The 27987-nt window shown below is 37.8% G+C and overlaps 1 protein-coding gene across 2 annotated transcripts; it reads left to right on the top strand.

Moving 5' to 3' along the window:
- The first annotated feature begins 37 nt into the window (after positions 1-37).
- On the top strand, positions 38-25819 carry LOC106970223 (nuclear envelope pore membrane protein POM 121-like). 2 transcript variants are annotated; one of them, XM_053219216.1, is made up of 2 exons: positions 38-1298; positions 25646-25819. In XM_053219216.1, exons 1-2 carry the CDS (start codon positions 162-164, stop codon positions 25691-25693), a joined length of 1185 nt encoding a protein of 394 aa, XP_053075191.1. In that variant the 5' UTR covers positions 38-161; the 3' UTR covers positions 25694-25819. The 2 variants fall into 2 exon arrangements, with proteins under 2 accessions (XP_053075191.1, XP_014922314.3); XM_015066828.3 differs by having other exon boundaries at positions 43-1378.
- The last annotated feature ends 2168 nt before the right edge of the window (positions 25820-27987 follow it).

Raw genomic sequence — 27987 nt, 5'->3', positions numbered from 1 at the left:
CGTGCAGTACTCGCGCGCCCCTTTCTTTGTTCACACGTTCCAAGGACGCGTCATAGGCGGCACACCCAACAGTGTGCGCTTTGCCTGGCCCCTTTGGCAGCTAACGGAAACCTGAGCCACTGACTTCATTTGAAGGACCCGACCTTGCAGAAGTGCTCCTCATGGGCAGTTACCTGAGCCGGCCCCGCCCTCGGCCGCTGTCCCCTTCTCTGCTAGGCGGGGACCCGCCCGAGACGCTTGAGAGCCTCGGGCCCGCGCACCCAGCCCGCAGTGTTCCTCCGACTTGCCGGGTTCACTCGGCGGCCCCCACCCTGGACCTAACTCGCAGGCCGTCATGCGAGAATCTTGTGGCTTCACCCCGTCGTCGTCGGTACCGTCGGCGGTTTGCCATAGTCCATCTGCGGCAATATCCAATCCAGCAGGCCCGGTGTTTATTTCTGGGGGTCTTTTCCTCAGTGCCCCACACCCTCCATCCGAAGCCTGTGCTGTCTGCCTGCAGGTCCAAGATGTTCTGCACTTCAGTGATCCTGAAGATGGCATCTGCTAAGGGCAAGCTGACGCTGGGTTTGGCTCTGAAGGAGACAGTCCTCTGTATGTGGTCTTCGCTGTCTAATCACCTCCCAAATCCTTGTGTAAGGGAGACCTTGATGAGGGCCCTCGAAGAGAATGGTCAAGAGAAAGCCAAAGAAGAGAAAGACCTGACCTCCCTGGTTGAGAGCAGGGAAGAGCTGGCAAAGCCTGGAGAAGGGCACCCAGTCCCCAAGAGGCAGGATGATCTGAGAGGGGATGCCGAGTGCAGTGGGAGCATGCAGTCAGCATTTAGACGCCTGATGGTCAACGGAGTCCTCTCTTCCTTTGTGCCCAGGCCGGGGCCTCTGAAGAGAGACTTCTGTTCTACCAGCTTAGAAGACAGCCTGATTAGGAAATCCCACACCTGCTTTTTGAGCTCATGCAGCAAACGCAATGCCATCACCAGTTCTTACAGCTCCACTCGAGGGTTCCCACTGCTGCCGAGGAGCTTCCCAGGCACAGCTGGGATCCGAGGCCCAGCCTCATACCAGCCCCAAGTGGCCGCAAAGAAAGCCAGTGAGGAAAGCTATCATTCTAGCTCTTCAGCCTCAGTAGAACCACAAAGGAAGATCAAGCATGAAAATGTTGCAGATGCACCTTCTGGGCAGAAGCAAAGTTTGAGGGATCGCTCACCTCTACCTGACAGCTCCAGGCCCCAGAAGCGCAAGATTCCTCTGCTGTTGTCCTCTAGGCGACATGACTCACTGATCCTGCTCCCACCACCCCAGGTGGGTTATCGAGTCACTGCTGAAGACCTTGACTTAGAGAAGAGAGCTGCGATCCAGTGGATCAACAAGGCCTTGGAAGGGTAAGACTGAGGCCATCTCCAACTGTAGCGCCCCTCAGCTTTCCTGTTTGTCCATACCCGCCTGTGGCAGCCACTCCCTCCTCCAGCTCCCAGCACTAATTCACAGCAGAAGACTTCTGGCAGATGCAGAACTCCCCAGGCCCAGCGGCCTTCCCATAGTTGGATGGAGGGGCACCTCCATGGGCTGTTTTTCTTGGTTCTCTCTAAACCTTTGCCTTACTTGGCTTGGCTATAAGAAAGGGGTCCTCCTTTCCCTGGTCCACCAGGGTTTATTCCCCAGTACTTTGTGCAGGGCCTCACTGGTTCTTTGGAGGAGCATTGTAGGAAACCATCAAAGTTCTGCTATGCCCAGGGCACTGTGCCTGTGGGCCAACTACCCCCATCAAGTAGGTTAGCTGTCTCCATAGAGACAATGTTTCATTCCCATTGTCTTTCTGCCTGATGTGTCCCTAGAAATTGGGTGGCTGGAGCTTGTTAGGCCGGCCCACCCAGTGATCCCTGCAACCGAAGAACAAGATTTGGACCAGTTTTTCTCCAGGCAGGAGCAGGCAAGACAGCCTTCAGTCTTTCTCTTTCTACATATGAACACTTGGTACCACATAAACATTCAATAAATGAACAAAGTTATGTATGTCACACACATATATAGTCATATATATTTATATGTTATATATGTTTTATATAGTCATATATAATATATATGTATATAATATGTATTATGTGTATTGTTAAATGTATTATATATATTACATAATTTACTATCTGTAATGTACATAATATATATGTAATGCATATGTATAATATGTATATATAACATACTACATATGTATAATGTATAATGTATAATTATTATACATAATAATAGAACATACAATTAATATAAAATATATGCATACATTATATACATATGTAATATATGTATATATAGGTGATATATATAATAGGTGATATATATAATAATTCCTGTACATATAAAATGTATATAATATGTGTAATATATACAAAATATACAATATGTATCATATAATAATATATATTGAATACATATGTGATTTTTTGTTATGCCAAATATTCCATGTCTTTTCTCTTTGAACATAATGGAGGAAAAATTGACTTGTACAAGTAGCTGGTCTTAACTGTGTCAGGTTTTCTGTGGCTCAGCTGATGGGAAAGCAGCACCACTTTATGCTCTAGACACTGACTCCTGATTTTTGTATTTGAGACCATGAGGTGGCAACCCATGCACCAGCCTTTTCCCTCTTTTGTGTCTCACAGGCTCACCCGACATCACTCTGGGCTTGATCATGCCTACTGTATGTTATGAAATGGCTGTGACAACTTAGTCTTTTTTAAAATTTTTAAATTGGATGCAACTGTAGACTTACAGGACAGTTACAAAGTTACAGAGAATCCCCATCTAGTCTTCACTGAGCTTCTCCTAATGTTAATATCTTACAGAACAATGGTTGAAACCAGGAAACTGACACTGATATGATGCTATTAGCTAAACTTCAGACTTTAATTGGATTTTCCTAGTTTTTCTAGTAAAGTTTTCTTTCTGTCCCAGTATATGTCCAGAATCTCAAATTTGATTTAGTTGTCATGTCTCCTGAGTCTCCTCCCAACTGACCATCTCTCTGTCTTAATATCTTGTGTAACCTTGATGTGTCTGAAGAGTACTGGTTAGGTATTTTGTAGAATTTCCCTCAATCTGGATTTCTCTTTTTTCTCATAATAACATTGAGGTTAGGATTTTGAAGAAAAATCTTAGGTGATGTACCCTTCTCAGCACGTCACCTCAAGGGTACATAATATCCATATATCTTACTATGGGAAATATTAGCCTTGATCACCTGGTTAAGGTGATGTATACCAGAGTTCTCCATTGGATAGTTATTTTTCCCTGTGTAATAAATATTTGAGGGGGGAAATCATACTTTGATGCTACCAAAAAATTCTGTTTGTCCTTGAACTTTGCATCATCAGTGGATCTTGCCTACAGCAATTATTATTGGGCTGTTTTATAAAAAATTTTTAATGTTTTTTTATTATTTATTTTTGAGGGAGAGACAGAGTGTGAGCAGGGAAGGGGCAGAGAGAGAGGGGGAGACACAGAATCTGAAGCAGGTTCCAGGCTCATACCTGTCAGCATGCGGGGCTCAAACCCACCAACCATGAGATTGTGACCTGAGCTGAAGTCAGACACTTAACCAACTGATCCACCCAGGTGCCCCCAAAACACTGCTTTTAAGAATCACTTGGTTCAGCTCCTTTCAGCTTCCTTTAAGTGAGGTTATGTGATTCATTTGTATCACACTTAGATTCATTTCTCACAGTCTGCATTCCATTTCGGGTTCTCCTAACAGTCTAACAATCTAGTTGATTTTAATTTGCAAACAGTGAATCTCACTCTTTTTGGTGTGCAGTTTGCTTATATTTTGTTGAGTACTTCTGTGTCTGAGTATTCTGTGTTTGAGTATCCATGAGAGATATTGGTCTGAAATTTTATTTTCTTGTGCTCTTTTTGTCTGGCTTTGATATCAGAGTAATATTGCTCACATAGAATGAGCTGGAAGGGTTCCCTCCTATATATCTGGAAGAATTTGTAGAAGGATTGGTATAATTTCTTCTTGAAATGTTTGAGAGCCTTTACCAATGGAGCCATCTGGGCCTGGGTTTCTATGGGAAGATTTAAAAATTACTAATTCAATATCTTGCTGTAGGCCTACTAAGGTTTTCTAATTCTTCTTGAATCAGTTTCAGTAACTGGTGTCTTTCTGGGAATCTGCCCATTTCATGTAAGTTGTCTAATGTGTTGGCATAAAATTGTCCATTGTATTTCCTTATAATCTTAATATTTGTAAGGTAGAAAATGATACCCTCTCTTCAATTTCTAATTTTCTTAGTGACTTTATTCTGTATCTCCACCTAAATGTCTCCCATTCTCATTCTTGCTTTCTTTTTGGTCAGTGTGTCTAAACGTTGTTAATTGTGTTGATTTTTTGTGGTTTTTATTGCTGTTTTCTATTTTTGTTGTTAATTTAGGTTCTAATCTTTATTATTTAATTCTTTCTGCTTCCTTTGGGTTTAGTTTGCTCTTCTCTTAGAAGTTTCTTAAGGTGGAAGATTAGGGATTTGACCTTTCTCTTCTGTAATTTAGGCATTTTAAGCTATAAATTCACCTTTTTAATGGCATTAGAATAATGTTGAAACTATGTTTGGATGACATTCAGTTCTATATATGTTCTAATTTCTATTATGATTTTTTTCTTTTACCCTAAGTTTAGAAGTATGTTCTTTAATTTCCAAATATTTGGGGATTTTTGCACATTTCTTTCTGGTTTTGATTTATAATTTTATTCCACTGTGATCTTAAACCTACATTTAATGATTTCAATCCTTTTAAATTTGTTGGGGCATTTTTTATGGCCAACCATATGCTCTATTTTGGAAAATGTTCCATAGGTATTTAAAAAAAGGTATATTCTACTGTTTGGGGGCAGAGTGTTCAATCAATGTCAAGTTGAGTTGTTGGATAGTGTTGTCCAAAACTTAAAAATAAGTCTTTTAGAGGAGCCTGGGTGGCTCAGTCGGTTGAGCGTCTGACTTCAGCTCATGGTTTGTGAGTTCGAGCCCTGTGTCGTCTCTGTGCTGACAACTGAGAGCCTGGAGTCTCTGTGCTGACAGCTCAGAGCCTGGAGCCTGCTTCCAATTCTGTCTCCCTCTCTGTCCCTCTGTCCCTCTCCCCCTCACGCTCTGTCTCTATCTCTCAAAAATAAATAAACGTTAAAAAAATAAAAAAAAAATGTCTTTTTATTCTTGCTGATTTCCTGTCCAATTTTTCTATCAGCTATTGAAAATGGAGGCTTAAAATACTCAACTATAATTGTCTTATTGTCTGTTTTACATTTCAATTCTGTAAGTTTTGGCTGTGTGGATGTTGGAGCTCTGTTGTTAGCTGCACATAAGTTTTAAATTGTGATAGCTTCCTGATTATTGATCATTTTATCATTATGAAATGTCCCTCTTTCTCTTTTGTAATATTTTTAGACTTAAAGTTAGCTTTGCCAAATATTGTTACAGTTAATCCAGCTCTTATGGATACTGTTTACGATTAATATATTTTTCCATTCTTTTAATTTGAATTTGTTTTTATACTTGAATCTAAGCTGTATCTCTTATAGCCCAGCATATAATGGGTCTTGCTATTTAAAATCCAGTCTCTGTTCTTTTATTTGTACTTTTGAATCTATTCACATTTATTGTAATTATTGCCATGGTTGGGTTTACTTTTTCCATTTTGGTACTTATTTTCTATTTGTCTCGTGTGTGGTTTTTGTTTTTTGTTTTTTGCTTCTCTGTTGCTCCTTTACTACCTTTGTGCTAAATAGATTTTTTTTTTAGTGTATAATTTTAATCTTCTCTCTTCCCCCTTTATTTTTACTATTTTTGAGTTATTTTCATAGTGGTTTCTCTAAGAATTACAATATGCATCTTAAATTTTCAAATATCTACCTCCTTACATGCAGATGACAAATAAATACATCAAAAGATATTTAACACCATTAGCTGGTAGGGAAATGCAAATTAAAACCACAATGAGCTATTACTACATGCCTCTGAGAATGGCTAAAATAAGTAGTGATGATATCAAGTGCTGTGAAGATGCTAGGTCATTCATACATTGATAGTCAAAATGCAAAATGATACAGCCACTCTAGAAAACAGTTTGGCAGTTCCTTTGAAAACCAAAAGTGGACTTACATTTGACTAAGCAGTTGTACTCATGGCCATTTATCACAAAGAAATGAAAACTTATTTCCATGAGAAAACATGTTCACCAATGTTTATAGCAGCCTTATACCTGATATCTCAAAACTGTAAACTACCCAAAAGTCCTTCAATGGGTGAATGGTTAAACAACTATGTACATCATTCTATGAAATACTATTCAGCAATAAAAATAAACGAGGAACACCTGGGTGGCTCAGTCAGTTAAGTGTCTCCCCTTTCTCTCCGCCCCTCCCTGATCACTCTGTCTCTCAAAAATAAATAAATGTTAAAAAAAATGAACTATTGATATACGCAATTTAGATGGACCTCAAGAGAATTATGATGAGTGAATAAAGTCAGTCTCCAAAGGTTACATAGCATATGATTCCATTTATGTAACATTCTTGAAATAATAAAAGTATGGAAATAGAGAATAGATTAGTAGTTGACAAGGGTTAGGCATGGGGTGGATATATATGGCTATGAAGAGATGTCACAAGGGAGGCTTTTGGTGATAGATTAGTTCTGCATATTGATTGTGGTGGTTACACAAATCTGCATAGACATTGTAATTGAATTGCATATAAATACACACACATAAATACATGTAAAATAATGAAAAATGAGTAAACTTTGTAGATTGTACCAATGTAATTTTTCTTGTTTTTATGTTGTTCTATGGTTATACAGGTATTGTGATTGGGGGAAATTGACTAAAGGGTACATACAAACTCCCTGTACCTTCCCCCCAAATTTGCTGGCAAACATAAAATTATATCAAAATAAAATGTAAAGGAAGTATATCTCAGATTAATATGAATTAATTGATTAATACTAATTTATTTCCAGTAAATAATGTAAACTTTGCTCCAACATAGATATATTATTTTTCCTCTCTGAGAGACTATTGCATCTTTATATGTTATAAGCCCACGTTGATAATTATTATTTTGTAAACTTATGCCTTTTAAATCAGTTTCTTCATGATAAGAGCTAAGATGATGGAGTAGTAGGAGGACCCTATGCTTACCTTGTCCCTTGAACACAGCTAAATGAGTATCAAATCATTCTGAACACCCAACAAATAGATCTGAGGACTGAGAGAGCAGACTGCACAATTAGTGGGAGAGAAGAGACTACATCATGGAAGATAGGAGGTGCAGAGATGTGATTTGAGGAACAAAAGGATCTCACGTGCTGCAGAGGAGAGGGAGCCCTGATCACAGAGGAGAGAGAGCAGCACAAAGGAGATTGCACAAAGAAAACACTTCGCCGAGGCTATTTACTGGGAAAAGGAGAGGGACTGATTATTTGAGTTTTTACAACTAGCAGAGCTCAAAGACTGGGGTTCTAGAGGTCCACACCTTGGCTGGTGTTGAATCTGGCAGGCACTACAGTGATCCAGTGGAGAAGGCAGGGAGAGGGCTGGGAGCAGATGGTGTGATCTGAGAATCCCTCAGATCCTCGCTGAAAATAAATGATATAGAAGATTAATAATAATAATAATAATAATAATAATAATAATAAAACAAGTAGAACAGGTCAATGAGACTAGGAGCTGGTTCCTTGACTTAATAAAATTGGTAACCCCAGCTTTATCAAAAAGAAAAGAGAAAGGACCCAAATAATTAAACCATTAATGAGAGAGGAGAAATCATAACCAACAGAAATACAATTATAAGAAAATATTATGAAAAATTCTATGTCATCAAATTGGGCAATCTGGAAGAAGTGGATAAATTCCTATGAACATATAAACCACCAAAACTGAAACAGAAAGAAACAAAATTTGAACAGACTGATAACCAGCAAAGAAATTGAATCAGGAATCAAAAATCTCCTAACAAAAAAAATTACAGAGCCGGATGGCTTCCTAGGGGACTTCTATGAAACATTTAAAAAAAGAGTTAAAATGTATTCTTCTGAAGCTGTTCTAAAAAATAGAAATGGCAGGAAAACTTCCAAACTCATTCTACAAGGCCATAATTACCTTGATTCCAAAACCAAAGACCCCACTAAAAAAGAGAATTATAGGCCAATATTCATGATGAACACGGATGCAAAAACTCATAACAAGTTACTACACATTAAATCCAACAGTACATTAAAGGAATCATTCACCACAATCAACTGAGACTTATTCCTTGGCTGTAAGTTTGGTTCAATATTCACAAATCAATCAATGTGATATACCACATTAATAAATGAAAGGATAAGAACCATATGATCCTCTCAATAGATGCAAACATATGTTAAAAAGCATTTGACAAAGTACAGCATCCATTCTTGATAAAACCCTCAGCAAAGGGATGTTAAAGGGGAACTCTGAGTATAAAGGAAAGGCCATAAGTAAGAATTAGAAAAATAAGAAGTATAAAAGGAGTAAAAATAAGGATATCAGTCAAGGGACTCACAAAATAAAAGGACATAAACTATGACACCATATACCTAAAACATGGGGAGAAGAGTAAAGAATGGGTTCAAACTTAAGTGACCATCAACTTAAGATAGGCTGCTGTATGCAGAAGATGTTATACACACTTAATGGTAACCACAAATCAAAAACCAGTAGTAGATATACAAAAAATGAAGAGAAAGTCATCCAGGTATGTCACTAAAGACAGCAAACTTACGGTGAGAGAAGATAGCATGGAAAGAAAGGAACAGAGAAAATCCACAAAAAGAAACACAAAACAAATAACAAGATGGCAACAAGTACATACCTATTATAATTGTTTTTAATGTAAATGTACTAAATGCTCCAATCAAGAGACATAGGGTGATAGACTGGATAAAAAAAGAGCCATCTATATGTTGCCTACAAGAGACTCATGTAAGACCCTAACAACACATGCATATTGAAAGTGAAGGGATGCAGAAGCATTTATCATGCAAATGGATGTGAAAAGAAAAGCAGGGGTAGCAATACTTATATGAGAAAAAATTGACTTTAAAACAAAGACAGTAACAAGAGATAAAGAAGGACACTATATAATCATTAAGGAGACAATCCAAAGAGAAGGCATAACAATTGTAAGTATGTATGCACCCAACATGTTAGCACCCAAACACATAAAATGGTTAATGACAAATATAAGGGACCTAACTGATAGTAACACAATAATAATAGGGGATACCCCACTTACATTGATGGACAGATCATTCAGACAGAAAATCAACCAAGAAATGGTGGCTTTGAATGACACAGTAGACCATACGGATTTAATAGATATATTCAGAGCATTTCATCCAGAACAGCACAATACACATTCTTTTCACCAGCACACAAAACATTCTCCAGAATAGATGACATATTAGTCACAAAACAAGTCTCAACAATTTCAAAAAGATCAAATTATACCATGCATCTTTTCTGACCACAATGCAATGAAATTAGAAATCAACCACAAAAAAAATTCTGGAAAGAGCACAAATATTTGGAGTTTAAATAACATGCTACTAAACAATGAATAGTTCAGTGAAGAAATGAAAGAGGAAATCAAAAAATACATGCAGACAAATGAAAATGAAAACATAGTAGTCCAAAACCCTTGGGATACAGCAAAAGTGGTTCTAAGAGGGAAATTAATAGCAATACAGGCCTACCTCAAGAAGCAAGACAAATGTCAAATAAAAAATCTAAACTTACACCTAATGGAACTATAAAAGAACAACAAACAAAGCCTAAAGCCAGAAAAAGGGAAGTCATAAAGATTAGAGCATAAATAATCAATGAAACCAACAGCTTGTTCTCTGAAAAGATCAACAAAATTAATAGCTTCTACCCAGACTCATCAAAAGAGAAAGGGAAGGAGGGAGGGAGGCAGAGAGAGAGAGAGAGAGAGAGAGAGAGAGAGAGGACTCAAATAAAAAAACCCAGAAATTAAAGAGGAGAAATAACAACCAACACCACAGAAATACAAAGGATTTTAAGAAAATTTTATGAAAAAATATATGCCAACAAACTGGACAACCTAGAAGAAATAGATAAATTTGTAGAAAGATATAAACTACCAGAACTGAGGCAGGAAGAAATAGAAAATCTGATTAGACAGATTACCAGCAAGGTAATCCTTTCCAAAATATAGAAGAGGAAAGATCACTTCCAAATTCATTCTATGAGGCCAACATTACCCTGATTCCAAAACCAGATAAAGATACCACACAAAAAAAGAACCACAGGCCAATATCTCTAATGAACATAAATGTAAAAATCCTCAAAATTATATTAAACTGAACCCAACAATATATTTTTAAAAATTCACCATGATCAAGTGGGATTTATTTCTGGGATGCTAGTGTGTTTTAATATTTTCAAATCCATCAATGTAATACATCACATTAATAAGAGAAAGGACAAAAACCATACGATCACTTCCATAACTGCAGAAAAAGCATTTGAAAAAGCGTAAGATACACTCATGACAAAACCCTCAACAAAGTATTTAGAGGGAACATACCTCAACATAATAAAGGCCTTTTATGAAAAACCCATAGCTAACACCATAGACAAAGGTGAAAAATTGAGAGCTTTTCCTCCATGGTCAGGAACAAGATGGGGCTATCCACTCTCACCAGTTATCCAGCGTAGTACTAGAAGTCCTAACCACAGCAATCAGACAAGAGAAAGGAATAAAAGGTGTCCAAATTGGTAAAGATGAAGTAAAACTTTCACTATTTGCAGATGACCTGATACTATATATACAGAAAACTCCAAAATCTACTAGAACTGATGAATGAATTAATCAAGGTCACAGGATACAAAATTAATGTACAGAAATCCACTGCATTTCTATATGCCAATAATGAAGCAGCAGAAGAGAAATTAAGAAAGCAATCCCATTTACAGTAGCACTAAAAGTAATAAGATACTTAGGAATAAATTTAACCAAAGGGGTGAAATTGAAATTGAAGATGACACAAAGAAATGGAAAGTAATTCCATGCTCATGAATTGGAAGAACCAATATTATTAAAATGTCTATACTACCCAAAGCAATCTACACATTTAATGCAACCCCTATCAAAATACAAATGGCATTTTTCACAGAACTAGAACAAACAATCCTAAAACTTGTATGGAACCACAAAAGACCCCAAATACCAAAGCAATCTTTGAAAAAAAGAAAAAGAAAAAAGAAAACAGGAAGCATCACAATTCCACACTTCAAGTTATATTACAAAGCTACAGTAATCAAAACAGTATGGTACTGGCACAAAAAAAGAAACAGATCAATGGAACAGAATATTAAGCCCAGAAATAAACCTGTAATTATATGGTCAATTAATCTTCAACAAAGGAGATAAGACTATTCAATGGGAAAAAGACATTCTCTTTAACAAAAGGTGTTTGGAAAACTGGACAGCTACATCCAAAAGAATGAAATTGAACCACCTTTTTTTTTTACATCATACACAAAAATAAACTCAGAATAGTTTAAGAATTTAAATGTGAGACCGGAAATCATAAAGATCCCAGATGAGAGCACAGGCAGCAATTTCTCTGACATCAGCCATAGTGACATCTTTCTAGATAAATCTCTTGAAGCAAAGGAAATAAAAGCAAAAATAAAATATTGGTATTAAATCAAAATAAAGAAGTTTCTGCACAGCAAAGGAAACAACAAAACTAAAAGACAACCTATGGAATGGGAGAAGATATTTGCAATATAAGAGATATTCACTGAAAAGGAAAAAAATAAAACTCCATTTCCAAATGGCATGATGGTCTGTATAGAAAATCCCAGGAAAATCTACAAAATAAATCCTCCTGAAGCAAATTATTGAGCTTGACCTGCTCTCAGGATACAAGATCAATACACAAAAATGAATTTCATTTCTATATACTAATGGTGAATAGGTAGAAACTAAAATCAAAGCCACAATAACACACTTACAATTTCTTCAGAGAAAACGAAATACTGAGGTATAAATCAAACAAGATATGCACAGGATCTGTGAGATAAAAATAAAAAATGCAAATGGAAGAAATAAAAGATGATCTAAATTCTTGGAGAGACCTACCACGTGAAAGGACCAAAAATCTCAACATAATAAACATGTCAAATCTCTCTGAATTCATTTATAGGGTTTTTTTTGCTTGCTTATTTGTTTGTTTGTTGGGTTTTTAAATGTTTTTAAGTTTTAATTCTAATGTAGTTAACATACAATGTTACATTTGTTTCAGGTGTACAGTATAGCGATTCAACAATTCTATATACTACTCAGTGCTCATCAAGGTGTATACTCTTAATCCCCTTTACCAATTTCACCCATCTCCCCACCCACTTCCCCTCTACTAACCATCTCTTCTCTATAGTTTGTTGATTTTATTTTTTCAGAAAAGTGGGGTTTTGCTTAATTTTCTCTATTTTCCTGTTTCAATTTCATTGGCTGCTGCTTTTGTCTTTAATAATTCTTTCCTTCTGCTTTCTTGGTATTTATTTTTATTTTTTTCTAATTTCTGGAGTTAGTAACTTAGATTATTGAGTTCTATTGAGTTCTGTTTTTTTTTAATGTTTGTTTTTAAGAGAGAGAGAGACAGAGAGACAGAGTGTGAGCAGGGGAGGGTCAAAGAGAGAGGGAGACACAGAATCCAAAGCAGGCTCCAGGCTGTGAACTGTCAACACAGAGCCTGATGCGGGGCTCAAACCCATGAATGGTGAGATTATGACCTGAGCCAAAGTCAAACGCCCAACTGACTGAGCCACCCAGGTACTTAGTGAATTCTGTTTTCTAAAGTAAACATTTGTCGCTATAAGTACCTCTCTCAGCACTGCTTTGGCTACATCCCACAAATTTTGATAAGTTGTGCTTTCATTTACATTCAATACATTATATATATATTTTTCCTGTGGGACTTTCTCTTTGACTCATGAATTATTTAGAAGTATGTCATCTAATTTCCAAACATTTGAAGATTTTTTTGTTCACTTTCTGTAATTTATTTCTAGCTTTATGCTAGTATGGTCAGAGAACCTTCTCTATGATTTCTACTCTTTTAAATTTGTTAAGGTTTATTTTATGGTCCTCCTTAAGTGTTATCTTGATAATTGTTCTATGGATGTCAGAAAAGAATGTGTATTTTACTATTTTTGGAGTATTTTACAAATGTCCATCAAGTTCTTTTTCTTTATAGCATTGCTGAATTCTTCTATTTTGCTGATTTTCTGTTTAATTTTATCAATTGATAAATGAGGACTGAAACTCCCAACTATACTTGTGAATTTGTCTATTCTTTTGGTTCTTTCAGTTTTTTGCTTCATGTTGTTTGTTTTTTTTTTTTTTTAAATTTTAAATGTTTATTTATTTTGAGAGAGTGACAGAGTGCGAGAGGGAGACACAGAATTCGAAGTAGGCTCCAGGCTCTGAGCTGTCAGTACAGAGTCTGATGCAGGGCTTGAACTCAACCTGAGTCCAAGTCAGATGCTTAACCGACTGAGCCACCCAGGCGCCCCATGCTTCATGTATTTTGAAGCTTTATTGTTTGGTACATACACCTTTAGAATTGCTGTATCTTCTTGGTGGATAGGTCCTTTTGTTGTTATGTAATGTCCCTATTTATCCCTACTTACTTTCTTTGCACCAAAGTCTACTTTATCTGATGTTAATATATCCCTTTCTGATTAAAAAAATAATGTTTGCATGCTTTGTCCTTTTCCTTTCCAGCATAGGTATGTCATTATGTTTGAGGTGAGTTTTTGCAGGCAAACTACATTTAGGTCTGCCAAACTCTGTCTTTCAATTTGTGTATTCAGACCATAGACATTTAAAGTAACTATTGGTATATTCGGGCATGGTTCTGTCCTTTTATTATTTGTTGTCTGTTTCCTATATTTATCGTTCTTCTGCTACTTTTTCCTTCTATCCTGTAAGTTAGCTGAACATTTTTAGAGTTCCATTTTGACTGATTTATAGTGTTCTCCAGCATATTACTTTTTGTGTAGTTTTCATAGTAGTTGTTCTAGTTATAATCATACATATATGTAATCACAGCCTACTGGTGTTGATGTCTTATCACTTCACGTGAAATGTAGAAACTTTACCTACCTTTACCCTTCCACTTTAAAAAATATAATTATTTCCATTATATACTTTAAGTACCACATCAGATGGTGTTGTAACTTCTGCTTCAACCATAAAATATGATTAAAAAACTCATGAACTGAAGTATTGTGTATTATATTTACTTCCAGTTTTATCATTTTCTTTCTATTTGGAGATCTTCCTGTAGCCGGTATTTAAGACTAGGTCTGTTAGCAATAAAGTCTCTTAGTTTTCCTTGTTTTAGGATATCATTATTTCTTATTCACTCTTGAAGGAAGGACATGGGATTCAAAATTGACAGTTCTCTGCTTTCAACGCCTGAAAGATGTGTCTTTTCTTTTTAGCCTCCATTGTTTTAGATGAGAAATCTGTTGTCGTTCAAATTGGTGCTCTCTTCAATGCAATATCTTGCTTCTTTCTGGCTGTTTTAAAGTTGTTTCCCTTTTTGGGGCACCTGCGGGGCTTAGCCAGTTTAGCATCCGACTAGATTTCAGTTCAGGTCATGATCTCGAAGTGGTGAAATCAAGCCCTGCATCAAGCCCCAAGTTGGACTGTGAGCATGGAGCCTGCTTAGGATTATCTCTCTGTCTCTCTCTCTCTCTCTCCCCCTCCCTCCCTCCCTCCATACCTCCCTCCCTCTCCCTCTCTCTGCCCCTCCCCTGCTCATGCTCACTCTCTCTCAAAATAAATAAACACTAAAAGAACAAATAAAATTCTTTCCTTGTTAGTTTTCAGAAGTTTAGTTTTGCTGTGTCTCGGCATGGATTTTTCTTTTCTTGTTATCCTTTTTGGGAATTGTTCAGCTTCTTGAATCTGTAGAATTATGTCTTTTGACAAATTTGGGACTTTCAGCCATTATTTCTTCCAATACATGTTTATTTCCACACGTTGTCCTCTCCTTCTTCTGGGGCTCTGATAATATAAATTCTATGAATGCTAGACCTCCTTTTTCTTTAGTCTTTTAAGTTCCCGAGGATCTTTCACACACTCTTCCCCCATTTTTTTGGTGTACTGTGTTCTCTTTACTCAGATTGGGTAAATTCTACTCATTTGTTTTCATTGATTCTGTCCTCTGTCATCTTCACTTACTATTGAGTCTATCTAGCAAGTTTTTAACGTTAGTTATTTTATTTCAGTTGTATAATTTCCACTTAAGGTTTTGGAGAAGTTAAAATGGCAGAATAGTGGGGGTTATGCTGAGCTTGCCTTGTCCTTCCAACACAGCTAGATCATCATCAAATTATTTTTAACAACTAGGAAATCAATCGAAGGATTAAGAAAATAATCTGTACAATTGGAGTGGGAGAACATGGCAGATGTGAGGTTCAGAGCTATTAATTGGGGGAGAGGAAAGTCTCAGTACCACAGCAGGAAGGGAAACTTTTTCATGGAGAGTGGTCAGGAAGAGAGGGAGAGAGTGGTGGGGAAGGAATGACTTGTAGGATTCACACAAGACCCCATAGTGTGTGGATCCCCTGGGTCGCACTAAGAGATATTGCTTCCTTTCCCGGTGTATATTTGGAAGAGGGCTTTTGTTTGTTTGTTTTTGGTTTTGTCTCTTCAAGGACAATAGTCCTGTTGGGAGCCATTGAGTGGCCATTCAATAGCAGGGAGTTGCTATGGTAGCACCTGCAGATGGTAGACATACTGGTTGCAGCTTTTTGCTGTTCACTGCAGTAGACTCCAGCCACTTGGCTTGCCTTGTGTGACTGCTTTTCTGGAACAGAGGCACACAGAGACTGCAAATAACCTGATCACAGCTTTACACTGTGTGCCACAATATATTCCAGACACTGTGAGTGTGCCATGTGACTACTTTTCTGGGACAGGCCAGTGAAGGGCAGAGGAAGAGAGCAGGTCTGCTCTAGGCCCGGCCCTTTAAGATTTGGGGTTATGAATCACAGTCACCAGCCAGAGATAAAACACAGGAGAACTGTGGTGCTGGGTGTGCCAACTGCCAGGTACAGACAGGTTAAGGACAGGGATGTGACAAAAGCCTAGGACGCTTTTCTGTAAGGGCCACCTGAACAGAGGTGAGTTCCCCTCCCATGGGATTAAAGGGTGAAGTGATGCCATCTTCCATCTACTCCCCAATCCCAGCAACATCAGGCTTCAGAGGGAAGCACAGCGCCATCTAGCAGAGGCTGAAGTCTCTTACATCAAGCCCCACCCCCTGCATCCTGGAAGTGTTTCCATGACACACGTTAGCCTGAGAGTCAGTGATGCAGGACCTTCCGGCAAAGACTAGCACAAACAACTCCCTTGCACCAAGTCTACAGATCGTAGTGTTGCAAAGTTTCAGCTCTAGGGAAAATACGATCTAACTTCAGTTTTACCGTTATTCTTTATTTTATTATTATTTTTCATTTATTTTCTTGTTTTTTAAATTCCTTTTTTTACTATTATTTTTATTTATACATTTTATATATATACATATTCTTTTAATTTTATTGTTTCTTGTCTTTTATTATATTTTGTTATATATATGCATATATATATATATATTTTGAAGTTTATTTATTTTTGAAGTTTATTTATTTTGAGACAAAGACAGAGTGTGAACAGGGGAGGGGCAGAGAAAGAGAGGGAGAGTGACAATCGCAAGCAGGCCCCGCACTGTCAGCATGGAGCTCGATGCAGGGCTCAAACTAAAAAACTGTGAGATCATGACCTGAGCTGAAACCAAGAGTGGGATGCTTAACCTACTGAACCACTCAGGCACCCCTATTTTATTTTCTTATATTTTATTTTATTTTTGGATCTAAATTTCTTTAGCAAGTAGACCAAAACACATACAGGATCTAGGCGGTTTTTTGTTTGCTTGTTTTTCTTTTTATTTCTTCATTTTTTTTCTTCTTCTTTTCTTTTCTGGACAAAATAACAAGATGGAGAAATTCATCCCAAAATAAAGAACAGTAGACTTCAAGTTGTGTTACAAAGCTGTAATCATCAAGACAGTATGGTACTGGCACAAGAACAGACATTAAGATCAATGGAACAGAATAGAGAACCCAGAAATGGACCCACAAATGTATGGCCAACTAATCTTTGACAAAGCAGGAAAGAATATCCAATGGAATAAAGACAGTCTCTTCAGCAACTGGTGCTGGGAAAACTGGACAGCAACCTGCAGAAAAATGAACCTGGACCACTTTCTTACACCATACACAAAAATAAACTCAAAATGGATGAAAGACCTCAATGTAAGACAGGAAGCATCAAAATCCTCGAGGAGAAAGCAAGCAAAAGCCTCTTTGACCTTGGCCATAGCAACTTCTTAGTCAACACGTCTCCGGAAGCAAGGGAAACAAAAGCAAACATGAACTACTGGGACCTCATCAAAATAAGAAGCTTCTGCACAGCAAAGGAAACAATCAGCAAAATGAAAAGGCAACCAACAGAATGGGAGAAGATATTTGCAAGCTACATATCAGATAAAGGATTAGTGTCCAAAATCTATAAAGAACTTATCAAATTCAACACCCAAAAAACAAATAATCCAGTGAAGAGATGGGCAAAAGACATGAATAGACACTTCTCCAAAGAAGACATCCAGATAGCCAACCGCCACATGAACAAATGCTCAACATCACTCATCATCAGGGAAATACAAATCAAAACCACAGTGAGATGCCACCTCACACCTGTCAGAATGGCTAACATTAACAACTCAGGCAACAATAGATGTTGGCGAGGATGCAGAGAGAGAGGATCTCTTTTGCACTGCTGGTGGGAATGCTAGCTGGTGCAGCCACTCTGGAAAACAGTATGGAGGTTCCTCAAAAAAATTAAAAATAGAACTACCCTATGGCCCAGCAATTACACTACTAGGTATTTATCCAAGGGATACAGGTATGTTGTTTTGAAGGGGCACATGCACCCCAATGTTTATAGTAGCACTATCCACAATAGCCAAAGTATGGAAAGAGCCCAAATGCCCCTCAATGGATGAATGGATAAAGAAGATGTGGTATATATATACAATGGAGTATTACTTGGCAATCAAAAAGAATGAAATCTTGCCATTTACAACTACATGGATGGAACTGGAGGGTATTATTCTAAGAGAAATTAGTCATTCAGAGAAAGACAAATATCATAAGACTTCACTCATATGAGGACTTTAAGATGCAGAACAGATAAACATAATGGAAGGGAAGCAAAAATAATATAAAAACGGAGGGAGACAAAGCATAAGAGAACAAACTGAGGGTTACTGGAGGGGTTGTGGGAGGGGGGATGGGCTAAATGGGTAAAGGGCATTAAGGAATACACTTCTGAAATCATTGTTGCACTATATGCTAACTAACTTGGATGTAAATTTAAAAAATAAATTAAATAAAATGGTAAAAAAATTTAAAAAAAGAAAGAAAGAACAGGCAGTAGAACTCACAGCCAGGGATTTAATCAATACAGATATAAGTAAGATGTCTGAACTAGAATTTAAAACCATGATTACAAGGATACTAGCTGGGCTTGAAAAAAACCATAGAAGATGCTAGAGAATCCCTTTCTGCAGAGATAGAAGAACTAAAATCTAGTCATGCTGAAATTAAAAATGATATAATTGAGATTCAATCTCCAATGGATGCCATGATGGCAAGGATGGATGAAGCAGAGTAATAAATCAATGACACAGAAGATAAAATTATGGAAAATAATGAAGCTGAAAAGAGTGGGAAACAAGGCAAAAGACCCACAATACAAGACATAGAGAGAACTCAGTGACTTATTAAGAGGAAAACAATTATATCATAGGAGTCCCAGAAAATGAAGAGACACAAAAAGGGGCAGAAGGTGTATGTGAGCAAATTATAGCTGAAAACTTTCCCAATCTGGGGAGGACACAGACATCAAAATCCAGAAGCACAGAAAACTCCCTTTAAGTTCAACAAAAGCTGACGATTACCAAGGAATATCATAGTCAAATTCACAAATACACAGATAAGGAAATAATCATGAAAACAAGAAGAAAAAAACCTTACCTACAAGGCAAGAGAGATCGGTTCACAGCAGATCTGTCTACAGAAACTTGGCAGGCCACAAGGGAATGGCAGGATATATTCAACATGCCGAATGGGAAAAACATGCAGCCAAGAATTCTTTATCCAGCAGGGCTGTCATTCAGAATGGAAGGAGAGATAAAGAGTTTCCCAGACAAACAAAACTAAAGGAGTTCATGACCAGTAATCCAGCCCTGCAAGAAATTTTAAGTGAGACAGTGAGACTCTTTCAGTGGAGAAAAAACAAAACAAAACAAAAGACCAAAAGCAACAATGACTAGAAAGGACCAGAGAACATCACCAGAAACACCAGTTCTACAGACAACACAATGTTCATATTTTTCAATTATCACTCTGAGTGTAAATGGACTAAATGTTCCAATCAAAAGACATAAGGTATCAGAATGGGTTAAAAAAAAAACAGGATCCATTTATATGCTGCCTACAAGAGCCTCATTTTAGACCTAAAGACACCTGCAGATGGAAAGTGAGGGGATGGAGAACCATCTATCATGCTAATGGACATTGAAAGAAAAGCCAGAGTAGCCATATTTATAGCAGATAAACTGGATTTTAAAACAAAGACTGTATCAAGAGATGAAGAAGGGCATTATATCATAATTAAGGGGTCTATTTATCAAGAAGATTTAAGAATTATAAATAATTATGCCTCTAACTTGAAAGCACTCTAATATATAAATCATTAATAACAAACACAAAGAAACTTATTGACAGTAACACAATAATAGTAGGGAACTTCAACACCTCATTCACAGCAATGGACAGATCATCCAAGCAGAAAGTCAACAAGGAAATAATGGCTTTGAGTAACACACTGGACCAGATGGACTTAATAAATATATTCAGAACATTTCATTCTAAAGCAGCAGAATACACATTCTTCTTAAGTGCAAATGGAACATTCTCCATAATAGATCATATACTGGGTCACAAATCAGCACTCAACAAGTACAAAAAGATCAAGATCATCCATGCATATTTTCAGGTCACAACACTATGAAACTTGAAGTTAACTACGAGAAAAAATTTGGAAAGCCCTCAAATACATGCAGGTTAAAGAACATCCTACTAAAGAATGAATGGGTTAACCAGAAAATTAAAGAAGAAATAAATAAATACATGGAAGCAAATGAAAATGAAAACACGACAGTCCAAACCCTTTGGGATGAAGCAAAGACAGTCTTAAGAGGAAAGTACATTGCAATTCAGGCCTATCTCAAGAAGCAAGAAAGGTCCCAAATATACAACCTAATCTTACACCTAAAGGAGCTAGAAAAGGAAAAGCAAATAAAGCCTAAAGCCAGCAGAAGAGGGGAAATAATGAAGATTAGAGCAGAAATAAATGATATAGAAACAAACAAAAAACCTCAAGTAGAACATATCAATGAAACTAAGAGCTAGTTCTTTGAAAGGATAAAATTAATAAACCCGTAGCCAGATATATAAAAAAGAAAATAAAAAGGACACAAATAGATAAAATAATGAGTAAAAAAAGACAGATCACAACCAATACCACAGAAATACAAACAATTATAAGAGAATACTATGAAATATTATATGCTAACAAATTGGGCAATCTGGAAGAAATGTACAAATTCCTAGACACTCACAAACTATCAAAACTGAAACAGGAAGAAACAGAAAATTTGAACAGACCTATAACCAGCAAATAAATTGAATCAGTAATCAAAAATCTGCCAACAAACAAGAGTCCTGGGCCAGATGGCTTCCCAGAGGCATTCCACCAGACATTTAAAGTAGAGTTAATACCTATTGTTCTCAAACTGTTCCAAAAGAAGAGAATGGAAGTAAAACTTTCAAACTCATTCTATGAAACCAGCATTGCCTTGATTCCAAAACCAGACAAAGATCCCACTAAAGTGGAGAGTTATGGGCCAATATCCCTAATGAACACGGATGTAAAAATTCTCAACAAGATGCTGGCCAATCAATTTCAACAGTATATTAAAAGAATTATTCACCACGATCAAGTGGGCTACAGGGCTGCTTCAATATTTGTATATCAATCAAGATACACCTCATTAATAAAAGAAAGGATAAGAATCCTATGGTCCTGACAATAGATACAGAAAAAAATTTGACAAAATACAGAATTCCTTCTTGATAAAAACCCTCAAGAAAGCATGGATAGATGGAACATACCTCAACATCATAAAAGCCATATATGAAAGATCCACATCTAATATAATCCTCAATGGGGAAAAACTGAAAGCCTTTTTCCCTATACTGAGGAATGAGACAAAGACGTCCACTCTCATCATTACTATTAGCCTCAGAAATCAGAAAACAAAAAGAAATAAAAGGCATCCAAATCAGCAGAGAAGAAGTAAAACTTTCACTATTTCACTATGTCCATGTACAGACATGTACTCTACATGGAAAACCTGAAAGACTCCATCAAAAAATTTCTGGTACTGATACATGAATTCAGGAAAGTTGCAGGATATAAAATCAATGTACAGAAATTGGTGCATTTATGTATACCAATAATGAAGCAACAGAAAGAGAAATCAAGGTATTAATCCCATTTACAATTGCACCCAAAACTGTAAGACATCTAGAGAAAAACCTAACCAAAGATGTAAAAGATCTCTACACCTGAAAATTATAGAATGCTTGTGAAAGAAATTGAAGAAGACACAAAGAAATGGAAAAAGTTCCATGCTCATGGATTGGAAGAACAAACATTTTTAAAAAGTCTAAACTACCCAAAGCAATCTACACATTTAATGCAATCCCTATCAAGATACCAACAGCATATTTTGCACAGCTAGAACAAACAATCCTAAAATTTGTATTTAACCACAAAAGACCCATATAGCCAAAATAATCCTGAAAAAGAAAAAAAAAAAACTGGAGGCATCATGATTCTGGAATTCAAGCTATACTAAAAAAACTCTAATGATGAAAACAGTATGGTATTGGCCCCCAAACAGACACATTAATCAATGGAACAGAATAGAAAACCCAGAAATGGACCCAGAACTATATAGTCAACTAATCTTTGACAAAAGAGGAAAGACTCTCCAATGGAAAAAAGACGGTCTCTTCAACAAATGTTTCTGGGAAAATGGATGCCATGACATGCAGAAGAATGAATCTGGACCACTTTCTTACACCATACATAAAAATAAATTCAAAATGGATGAAAGACCTAAATGTAAGACAGGAAACCATCAAAATCCTAAAGGAGAATACAGGCAGCAACATGTTTGACCTTGGCTGGAGCAACCTCTTACTAGACATGTCACCAAAGGCAAGGGAAACAAAAGTAAACATGAACTATAGGTATTTCATCAAAATAAAAAGCTCTGCACAGTGAAGGAAAAAATCAAAGGCAAACAAAAATCAAAAACAAAACTAAAAGGCAGCCTATGGAATGGGAGAAGATATTTGCAAATGACATATCTGATCAAGGGTTAGTATCCATAATCTATGAAGAACTTATCAAACTCAAAACCAAACAACCCAGCTATGAAATGAGCAGAAGACATGGACAGTTTTCAAAAGAAGGCATCCAGATGGCTAACAGACACATGAAAAGATGCTCAACATCACTTCTTATCAGGGAAATACAAATCAAAACCATGATTAGATACCACCTCACACCTGTAAGAACGGCTAAAGTTAAAAACATAGAGGGGCGCCTGGGTGGCACAGTCGGTTAAGCGTCCGACTTCAGCCAGGTCACGATCTCGCGGTCCGGGAGTTCGAGCCCCGCGTCGGGCTCTGGGCTGATGGCTCAGAGCCTGGAGCCTGTTTCCGATTCTGTGTCTCCCTCTCTCTCTGCCCCTCCCCCGTTCATGCTCTGTCTCTCTCTGTCCCAAAAATAAATAAAAAACGTTGAAAAAAAATTAAAAAAAAAACATAGAAACAACAGCTGTTGGCAAGGATGCAGAGAAACAGGAACCCTCTGGCACTGTTGGTGGGAATGCAAACTGGTGCAGCCTTTCTGGAGAACTGTATGGAGGTTCCTCAAAACACCAAAAGTACAACTGCCCTACAATTCAGCAATTGTACTAGTCAGAATTTACCCAAAGGATACAAAAATATGGATTTGAAGGGGGTACAGGCAACGTTTATGGCAGCATTACAAACAATAGCCAAACTGTGGAGAGAGTCCTAATGTCCACTGACTGATGAATAAAGAGGAAGTGGGGTGTGTGTGTGTGTGTGTACACACACAATGGAATATTACTCAACTATCAAAAAGAATGAAATCTCGCCATTTGTAATTACATGGTTGGAGCTAGAATGTATTATGCTAAGCAAAATAAGTCCATCAGAGAAAGACAAATACCATATGTTTTCACTCATATGTAGAATTTAAGGAACAAAACAGATGAACATATGAGATGGTGGCAGGGAGGAAGAGAAGAGAAGGAAACAAACCACAAGAAACAAACCACAGACCAAACTGTGGGTTGATGGAGGGAAGTGGGTGGGGGATGGACTAGATGGGTTAGGGGTATTAAGGAGTGCACATGTTATGAGCACTGGCTGTTGTATGTAAGTAAGTGATGGATCACTAAATTCTACTCCTGAAACCAATATTGCACTGTATGTTAACTAAAATTTAAATTTAAAAAATTCTTCTTGGTTCTCTCCCCCCCCATTTTTTTCTTTTAAAAATAACTTCTATTTTGTTGCTTAAAATTTTAGTCTTTTTTTATTTGTTTCAAGAAAGAATTTGTAATTTATTATTAATGCATATTTATGATGACTGCTTTAAAATATTTAACATTCCATCATCTTACTCATCCTGGTTTTGGTGTCAGCAAACTCTTTTATTCAAATTGTGATTTCACTGGTTCTTGGTATGAGGAATGATTTTTCTGTTATATCCTCAATGTTTTGGTTATGTTGTTAAGAGACTCTTTATCCTATTTCAATATTCTATTTAGCAGGTAGTTTTGCTGTTTAAGGTTAGCCTGTATGTTCTGACCTATTTTTGTGAGCTTGACAGTTTAATTCCAGAGACTTGCAATGTTATTCTGTTCTGCTTTATTCTTCTGGGGCTCCTGGGACTTCTTAATTCTGCTAGTACTCTCTGTGGGGACAGTGAGTGTTCACTGGGTTGCCTGGTATCCCTGAGCTACCTCCTGTTGAAGATAGGATATCAGTAGCCATTTCTTTGAGGTCTTCTTATGCCACTGTTAAAGGGCAAAGAGACAAAGGGTTTTGCTGCTGCTGCTGCTGCTGCTGTTGCTGTCATGGGCAGTTGGGGTTGTTTGCTGATGACTCAGTTGTAGAGTGAGGGTTGAATCTCTCCATGCAGTCTCTGTTGGGCTTCTCTATTCTTGTCCTTTGGCCAGAGACAGCAGGATGTTGTTGTTGTTGTTGTTGTTGTTGTTGTTGTTGTTGTTGTTTTGTATATGCCCATTGGTGGTTCTAGGTTCTAGAACCCAGGTTCTTGGTTCTGGCACCAAGTCCTGGATATATGAGAAATTAACACACACACACACCCATACACAAGGAATTTGTCATATGTCATTCCTCCTGTTCCTAGTTAGTCCACTTTCATTTTGCCAGTCTTCAGAGTCTTTTTTATTGCTATCTGCATAATTTCTGAGGTGTTTTGTTCCATTAGAGGGGAGACACAGGGAACAGTAGTAAGTTTATACCCTCTTGTTATGGTTCTGGTGTCTCTAACATTGCTTTTTGAGGAGAGGCTTTGCTGACCACCCCACTCTGCCACTGTGGAAGTCCCATACCCAAATCAGTTTGACTGTAAATTTGCTGACAAAAGTCTCATTTATTCCATATTTGTATCCTCCTCTGAAGGAGCCTAACACAGTCCCAATACCCATCAGCTGTTCCAATTAATTAAAAAATAACAATTTTTATACATGTGTGTTTTAAATGGGTAAGGATACTAATTACATTACATAATTATACATTTCTGGGATCCTTTTTCCTGTATTCTAAGTCTGTTCTCTGGGCTCACTTTTGTTCTTTCTGTTACTATTATTAAATAGTTCCTTTAAGTGAGGCTGTATGGGAGTAAGTTCTCTTATTTTATATCTACTATGACTTTTTTTGCCCTTACTTTTGAAAGATAATGTAGATAGGTATAAGGTTTTTAGGTTGATACATAAATCCCCTTACCACCTTTATATTAGGGCATGGTTATGTGAAGACACTATAAGTTTTGAGTCTGTTGGCCAAGTACATTCCCATGGATAAGATTTTGTGTTCTTGTGTCAGCGTCAGTCATTCAAATGTGGACTCATATGTGTGTTGGGTAAGTTACTAATCCTCTGTTTACTTACAGATAAAATAAGGATAATCATAAGTGAGAGTTACAGAGTGCTTATATAAGTCCTCCTCTATGTCAAGTGCTTTGTGTCTAATACCCTTTTTTATTATTTATGTTGTTACTATTATTTTTTTCTCTTTTACAGATGATGGAGTTAATATCCAGAGCAAACTTGAGGACAGTGACATCATGACTCATCTGCATATGAGCTGACCCTCAAATCTGAGTACATATACTGTACTCTGTACTTGTAGTGCAATATTACATTCCATGTAGTGTCATTTTGATACTTAAATAAGATAATCATCTAAAGTTCTAACTGTGGTATCTGACTTATACTTGTATTCAGTACATTTTATCCCTTATGATTTCCTCCCCTTCTGCTGGCCACATCTGTGAGCCCACAGCCTTTTAGAGAATCCTCTCATTTCCCCTTGGCTATCATGGGAATGCTCATGTGTTGGCTGAGGTGATGGCCCAGATACTTCTTGACTCCTCATTCCCCAGGGTTCCAACAGTGGTGCTGTCTTCCATGTAGAGCCTGGGGAAAGCGCCACTTCTTCCTCCCATATTTACTCTCTGTGTCATGCCATGGAAGCATCTGTATTTATGTACAGAGCATCATAAAACCTCTCTTCAGTAACACCATGGGCTTCTCCATAGGTGCTCAGCTCAGTATGTGGGATCAGGTTTTGGACAGATGACAGTCTGGTGTCCTCCACATAACCTTTTCCTTCTCTCTTGCCTCTAACCCCCCCAAATTTCCCTTGTCTTCCCATCCCACTGTACCACTACCAGTCACTCATCTTCTCCATTGCTAGCTTTACTGAATCCAATTTAATTTCCTGCTCTAGGATAGTGAGAGCCACAGGGAAGAGCTTCAACACTTCAAGATGAAAGAGAATGAGGTGCCTGAGACCTGAATCAGAAATAAGTCCTAAAAGAGGAGGGGAAGGCTGAGGCAAGGTGCGCTACCAACACCAGAGCAGAGGGTTCTGTGAGGCCAGTGCCAGAGGAGGGCTAGATTCTTCTAGATTGGGACAGAGACGGATCTGCTGAGTGGAGTGCCTAGTGTTAGGTAGAGAAAATATCCCCCAGGTGTCTTTCAAGGGTACTAAGGAGGAGGAGGTCCTGTAGCAGCACATCTTGGGCTAGAGTCATTCACTGTGCAATGACAGACATGAGACAGGTACAATATGACCCTTGTTGGTTAGTGTTGGAATCTGGCATTTGTTGACTACTGCTGATGCCTAGCATCAGGGGATGGTGGCACCAGGGCACTGGGAAAATTGCTGTGGCCAGAACTCCTGGTCCTTCCTCCAGCAGTGATCAAATAGATACACAACAAGCAGGCCCTCAGCTCAGGGCCTCAAGATGTAATGGATGATTCAGAGGACATGCTAAATCCCACATGGCTTACATGTAAGGGGACCGTCTATCACAACTTGGGAGACCTGGACTCCTGGAGGAGGCAAGGGCTGACCTGAGAGAGGGGTCCCCACTGCTCCCACCTCTGAATGGTCTCCTGAAAAAAACACAACATCTGGCTTCTGCAGGTGAGACCCTCTCCCAGTAGCCTTAGGTTTATTATCTGAGATGCTGCATTTTGTGTTGTGTTCTATTTTGTCTGTTGTGGCCATGAGTGGCAGGACCTGGATCTTATCTGAAGGATGTGGATATCATTTGTATTTCACATCTTATAAATCAAGGTGTCCACAGACAAGTGACTGGATGTGGAAATGTGGACAAGAACCAGGAAGAAGAGGGAAGCTGGGGGACCAGTGGTTACTTCTCTGTTAAGTCAGTGGAGTAAAAAGACACCCTTCTTTTATAATGCAGCTTTAAAAAGTCTTATTTTTCCCCCATCCTCCCTGCATTTATCCAATGTTAACAATATTCTTATATGAATGTATACACATAAATGGCACACAGAAAAAGTTGTTCATCATTTGTTTTACGAAAATGGGGTTATAATGTATGCCTTCTCTGCCTCTTCTGAACACATCTGAGAGATCTACATGAATCAGTTAATAGAGATCTAGCACATTCCTTTTAAGAGCCTAATCCTGGGGCACCTGGGTGGGTCAGTTTGTTAAGTGTCTGACTTCAGCTCAGGTCATGCGTCTGACTTCAGCTCAGGTCATGATCTCATGGTTCATGGGTTCAAGCCCAGCATTTGGCTCTGTGCTGACAGCTGGAGCCTGGAGCCTGCTTTGGATTCTGTGTCTCCCTCTTTCTCTGCTTGAGCTCTGTCTCTCTCTCTCTCTCTCAAAATAAATAAACATTAAAACAACAACAACAACAACAATAATAATAATAATAAAAAGACTCTAATCCCAAGAGTCATCTTAACCCTAAAGTACCAACCTAAGCCCTAATCGTAAGATCTTAAATTTAAGGCCCTAACTCGAATCTTAACATTAGGGTCCTCACCTGAACCCTAATCCCCATGCCCTAATCCTATAAACCCCAAGAGTGACTCTGAGG

The sequence above is a fragment of the Acinonyx jubatus genome, chromosome A1 (genome assembly GCF_027475565.1).
Source record: "Acinonyx jubatus isolate Ajub_Pintada_27869175 chromosome A1, VMU_Ajub_asm_v1.0, whole genome shotgun sequence".
NCBI lineage: Eukaryota > Metazoa > Chordata > Mammalia > Carnivora > Felidae > Acinonyx > Acinonyx jubatus.
This window is presented reverse-complemented; position numbering and strand designations above follow the sequence as displayed.

Bases quoted from the DNA above. Each gene is read 5' to 3' on its own strand.
- LOC106970223 (XM_015066828.3), top strand. From the start codon at position 162: ATGGGCAGTTACCTGAGCCGGCCCCGCCCTCGGCCGCTGTCCCCTTCT.